Here is a 6,000-nt window from a genome sequence, read left to right on the forward strand (position 1 = left end):
GTTAAAGCAACTAATTAAAAAGTAGTTAGGAAAATTATATATACATTCTAACACTGTCTGCACCATTTTCTACCAGAATATGGAAAAAATCTGTGTTTTACATGATACAGTCTATAACACAATGCAGGCATTTGAAGAAAAGTAATGTTTATCACTGTCAATATTATGCTAAATAAATTGAAAAAAGTTACTTGAATGATTTTTGTATATACACACTTAATGCACACACCCCTCTTTGTCCACTATTTCATAAATGCATTCAATCTAAGACCCTGAACTGCAGTTCTGCTTACCCCTAAAGGAGAAGTGGTACAGAAAGGAAACCAAAATTACAGTCTGTCAACTCTGACAGGGTAATGGAGTCCTTAGTAAGAATGTTGTATAAACTCAGGCTCTGAAAAACAAGGAATTTTTGCCTTAGATTTTTTCTGCCTTTAAGTATGAAATGGTTTAGTATGGGGTTTTTTTTTCAATTACAGTTTACTATTCAAAATCTTACTTTGCCTAGGTCTGGACTTCCTTTGTCTGCAAAATGAATGAGTTACAGGAAACTTCCAACAAGTAAGCTGGGAACTTACTACAAATCAGTTTAATAAATGTAAAACAGAGGCATTTACAAAGAAAAAACTTCCCGAACAGAGCAATTTACAGCTACAGTGAAGGGAAGCAATGGGAAAGCAAGTCAAATATAGAATAGTTACAGAAATACAAAATGATCAGAAATAGGCATGTGTGGCTGATGTGTTTCTAAGAGGTAGTGAATAAGCTTGGCTTCCTTGAAGAGTTTGAGAAAAACATTATTGGAATGCAGGAAAGAGTTCAGGCTAGATGGACTGACAAAATAAATATAAAAATAACAAAAGGATGTTCATTAGACTGGAAGCATGTTTAGTGTGGTCTGACATGGTAAGAGTAGATGTGTACAAGTAAAACAGTGAATTGGCAGCAATTCTGTATTTGAGGAAAATGGTATGTTTTCAGCAAAAGTGACAAATATAACTATACAAGGAGGGAAAAATAGTTTTTAACCACGAAAGTGCATTGCATCATGGGTAGAAAAGATAACACATGGAATTTGACAAAAAGTGACTACAGAGTCACAGCACTCTAGGAATCAGCAGCATTACATGTTCTGTTTTGCACACAGCATATCCTCAACACCAGCTTATTCCCCAAAAACACTGAGCATTTCCACAGCACTGAGCAGTTATTCTTTTGATATTGCAGGGGACCAATTTAGAGGGGCTATTTAATGGACCCACTTCATTTCCAAGCTACTGCCAAGAAAAAAATGAGGGTGAAATGGGACCTCCTGACACAAAACAGAAACATGTTTAGTAACTCTTTGTAAAGCTTTAAAGTCATTGCCCCTTTCTGTGAATGTTACCTTTAAGGTTGAAAGTGAAGGGTTTTGCCCAGAGCCCAAATCATGGCGAGGATTTACAAAAATGACTTCTACTATAAAGCATCCCAATTAGATTTTCCTAAAGCAAAAGTGATGCATCAGCCTGTACATGGCCCACAAACAAAGAATCAAAATCCACAATCTTAGTTTGAAGTACCATGAGACAGAAAAACTAATGTTCCAGTCGCTGGACATGATGGAGTACATCCAGTGATAAGCCCAGTTGCTCTACTAACCAAACAGTCTGCATTTTAACCCAAGCAAGGGTTGACTTTTCAGGATCTGTGCAGAGGTTTGCCTTGCTGCACTCAGACTGCAAGGAACCAACCTCACCATTATTCCTACAAATGTTTTCACCGGAGCTGCCGCCACAGTCGTTGTGTTTTCCATCTTTACCTTCCCTGTACTCTGTCCCAGCTGTGTGATTAAGGTCCATGTCCTGAACTGAGTCTAAAATGTGTCCAAGATGTGGCTGTTCTTCAGTAGAATTCAGGTACTTAAGCACATCATCTTCATGCTTTCCAACCACATCAAGAAGATTATTTATCATACTTAGAGCAGAATCATGTCCATTAAAATGACACCAAGATAACAGAGCACTGAAAAGTGAACAACAACAAAAGTGATTATATTTATCTACGTAGATCTCCGCTTGGTGGAGATAGATAGACAGCAATGTGACAAGATACCTATGCATCATAAATACATTTATGTATAATTCATGATTTATGGAAAATTCAGGCAGTAGAACTAAATATTAAGCTTAAATACATAGAGTCAGACAATTTTGGAAGAATAATTGAAAGAGAATTTTTAGAAATTGTACTTCTACACCCAGGTAGGCATTCCCTGTTCTCAAGATGTGGGAATTCTCAGGTTGCTCATTTCGGACAGGTTTTTTTGGTTTGGGTTTTTTGTTTGTTTGTTTTGGTTGGTTGGTTTTGTTTTTTAATTAAAACAAACAAAAGCCTGTATGTGTGTTACCCTGTTACACACCCTCCACATACACTTGACCTTAAGGAGTTTGTAACCTACTTCAGGGTTCCTTTGAACTGGCCACATGTAATCATCAGCTCGGCACCGTGTCTGTAACCTTGATTAAAGCCTGTCTGGAGTGCAAGTTCTTTCCCAGCCTCAACTCCATCCCTATAGCCTTCCTGTAACAAAAGCAGTGAAAAAGGTTGCTCAATGTCACAACATGACAAAGTGGATCTCCAACAAATACATAACAATAATAATAGAAAAGTTTAAACAGGTATCACATGTCTTAAGTTACAGCTTCTATATCTGAACATCCTTCACCGCTACACCCCCACTGCCAAACCAAAAGATGCTTGTTGCAGTATACTATGATTTACTGACCTGTAAGATGCAGTTTTTTACTTTTCCCAAAAGGATTCCCAGAAAGTGAGAAAAGAGGGAAACTTCTTTTAGAAAAATCAAAAAAAACCTCCATGCTTGCTTTTAATGATTACCAACTGCTTTGTGAGAAACGGACTTAGAAAAAAGAAGTGTATGTGGTACTTCTATCTAAAAAGATATGCAGGCTGCCAATCTTCCCCTTTAGCAGAGGTACTCTTCTATCTGTAATCCATCTACATGGAATCCATTTATTTTCACAAAATTAACTGCTGAGCATTGCTCCTTTATTTGCTGGACCTCACTCCATCCAAGAGCTATACCAGAAAAAGAGACAGTGATTGGTGATTGACTGAGTCATATATAAATACACTTAACATGGGGACTGCTTTCTCTAAGTAAACAGCTAATGATTGTAATGCAAATTACTTTCTTTATATTATAACAACATTACAAGATTAATAGAATAATTCTTAACTTTTTTTCATATCAAAATTACAAGCTACAAAAGTGAAAACTCCTATTTGCTCATGGTGGCCGTGCTAGAAAAGCGGTCTGGAACACAAAAATTTATTCTGTCCAACACACAAGTCTTAACTTCAATAACACTTCATGATTTTGCAGTATCTACTCAAAAATACCAGAGGGATTTCTGTAAGAACACTAAACAGTTCCTTAAGAAAACCAGTCTTTTCATAGAACTCAGATGAAGGAAACTCCACTGGGTCTGCTGTAATACCATTCCTCATCTACTGCCTACACAAGCGTTTCCATCCATGTTCTTCAGCCAAACGCTGCTCAACTGCGAGCAGAGCCCCACTCTGAATGACACAGGATCTGCCAAACTCACCTGTTTGTGAACTTGCTTTGTTCCCTGCAGAACTGCAGAGGCAAGGGCTGTGCAAAGCAGCTTTCACAAAGTGGGTATTTCACTTGGAGAATATATCAACCAAAGACCTACACAGACCACAATGCCCAAGTGTGATTGCACGTGCAGTCACACATCTTACATTGTGACTGATGAGCAACTCTACTCAAAACCCCAAACGTCTCCCATTTCTTCATTAGCACTGTTCAGCTCTGTTGCCCTACATTTAATAGGCTATACCTACAAGTACAAAGCAAGTAGCTGGCATCACAATTCAGCACTGCCTTTTATAAATGCACATGGCTGTACAGAAGGAGTCAGTGTCTTTAGCCAAAACAGTACTTTGCTCTGGTGACTGCTAAGTAGTGTTTATGTACATTTCTGCCATATTTTCCTGATATTCAGCAGAAAGTACACCACAATAACTTTTAAGCAGCTAGTTTTATTTTTCTCTTTAAGTCATTCACATGTATATCGAGTTAAATGTCAGTAAATCTAAAATGCTAAAAAGTATATTAAGTAATTTTTACAAAAATACCTTCAATCTCTTTTTCATAGTGCTGTTCCATTCCTTCTGTAGTAGATACATTTCATCTGCATCTTCATCAAATATATCCTCACTGGATTGGCTGACTGCTACTTGTACCCAGGACATAATAGCAGTGAACTACGACTCCTGTTTATGTGGTAAAAAACCACTTGGAAACTCTCAAAAGTGCCTCTGGTGAAGTGTCAGATTAGAAGTTGGCAAAAAACTGTGAGCTCTGAAGAGAAGCCAGGTATGGAGCTGATTATTCAAGCTGTACATGGGAACTCGGTGCTGTGTGCCACTGGGGTGCATCTGTCAAGGAAAGGAAGTCAGATCATAGTTTGTAAAGTAACTTCGGAGATATATTAGGGCAACTTATGAGAGCCCTAATATATCTCACACATATGGATGCCAACACAGCATTTATGAACACTGCCAGTACAAGGACAGCTGGCAGAAACAACTTTTATGACTTGCTTCCAACAGCGGCTGACAAACAGTCCCACACAGCCACCACGTGGTGCCCTAAAACAAGCTGTATGCATACACACAACTTTGTGTATTTGTACCGTGTACACAATTTACTACATGCAGGTTAATACTTGCAGAGTTAATAACTGGGAAGTACCTTCACCTTTGATTTACAGTTTTCTGATTATGCCAAACACTTAGCTATCTCATAAAACAGAAGCAGTCCTTTCTATTTTGAATAAAGAATTAGCAAGTGCTGCTGTAGTGGAAAGGACAGTTTTTTGGGTTATTTAATCTTTTCCTGTGGCGAAAACTTTGAGAAGCGTCTCACAACTAATTCATTTGCCTCTAAATTGTTAGAGCACACCGACACCTCCTTGCGGAGACAGCGGCGGCTCTCGGAGAACCCAGGGCTCTGGGACACAACCGGCTGCGGTCCTGCAGCCTGCGGTGGGCAAGCGGGGCATGGCCCAGCCCCACAGCCGGCCCGGGCCGCAGGCAGGGCCGGGCCCGGCCGCCATTTCACGGCCGCGCCTGTGCCCAGCTGGCCAAAAGATGCCGCGGGCCGGGGAGTGTTCCTTCTGCCCCGCCCGGCCTCAGACGCTGCCTCCCCGCGCCTCGCCTTTCCGCGCTGCTCGCACGGCCACCGCCGCCAGCCCGGCCCCGCACACTGACCCTCAGCGCAGCCGCCGGCACTCGGCCATCTTCACTGAGGGCACACGGACGCCGGCGGAAGTAATTACGCAGCGACAGCCATGACGTCAGAGCCCGTCGGAGACACTGGAGGCGCCATCTTGACTGAGGGCGCAGCTCCCTCCAGTGGCTCGGCCCGGTCCTGCCCTGCTCGGCCCTGCCCGGCCCTGCTCTGCCCTGCCTTGCCCTGCCCGGCCCGGCCCGGCCCTGCCCTGCCCTGCCTTGCCCTGGGGCCGCCGGGCAGCAACGGGGCGGGAGCTGCTGCCGCAGTCGGGATGCCCTTATTCATCATCACCTCCCGCGTTCTCAGGTGGGAGCGGCATGTGGCTGCCTCGGCCTCCCACAGTGACCGCAGGACACGTTAACCTTAGGGTTAACGGATTCCTCGGGGCACGAAGGTTTCATCGTCTTTTCAGTTATAAACGGTGGACTTTAGGAAAAAAAATCTGCCTTGTTGACTTCAGAATCGTCAAGCACTTTATGTGAAGCATGCCCTTAAGCTATCCTGTCTAAGACCCAGGTAGTACAAAGAGAAATCCTTTTTAATATGAAAGATGCCAGCAGGAGTCAAGTGTTTCATTGCTGACTTTGACTAGAGAAAACAGGAATATCCTGTTGACATAAATGAAACATAAGTACAACAGTGTTGGTGCATACTGCATTTGGCTTATGAGC

The 6,000-nt window shown here is 42.1% G+C and overlaps 1 protein-coding gene across 2 annotated transcripts; it reads right to left on the bottom strand.

Moving 5' to 3' along the window:
* Positions 1-939: 939 nt before the first annotated feature.
* YAE1 (YAE1 maturation factor of ABCE1) lies at positions 940-5,360 on the bottom strand. Of its 2 annotated transcripts, XM_059483634.1 has the most exons (4): positions 5,308-5,360; positions 4,171-4,473; positions 2,441-2,562; positions 940-2,004 (listed from the first exon to the last, which is right to left on the bottom strand). In XM_059483634.1, exons 2-4 carry the CDS (start codon positions 4,285-4,287, stop codon positions 1,578-1,580), a joined length of 666 nt encoding a protein of 221 aa, XP_059339617.1. In that variant the 5' UTR covers positions 4,288-4,473; positions 5,308-5,360; the 3' UTR covers positions 940-1,577. The 2 variants fall into 2 exon arrangements, with proteins under 2 accessions (XP_059339617.1, XP_059339611.1); XM_059483628.1 differs by lacking the exon at positions 5,308-5,360 and having other exon boundaries at positions 4,171-4,534.
* Positions 5,361-6,000: the final 640 nt, after the last annotated feature.

Source organism: Ammospiza nelsoni, chromosome 1, assembly GCF_027579445.1.
Source record: "Ammospiza nelsoni isolate bAmmNel1 chromosome 1, bAmmNel1.pri, whole genome shotgun sequence".
In the NCBI taxonomy this organism is placed as follows: domain Eukaryota; kingdom Metazoa; phylum Chordata; class Aves; order Passeriformes; family Passerellidae; genus Ammospiza; species Ammospiza nelsoni.

Coding starts and splice junctions, on each gene's coding strand:
- YAE1 (XM_059483634.1), bottom strand. CDS start 4,287: ATGTCCTGGGTACAAGTAGCAGTCAGCCAATCCAGTGAGGATATATTT. Junction 2,563..4,170: donor CTATGAAAAAGAGATTGAAG/GTATTTTTGTAA, acceptor CTTTTGTTACAG/GAAGGCTATAGGGATGGAGT. Junction 2,005..2,440: donor CAGTTCAAAGGAACCCTGAA/GTAGGTTACAAA, acceptor TTCACTTTTCAG/TGCTCTGTTATCTTGGTGTC.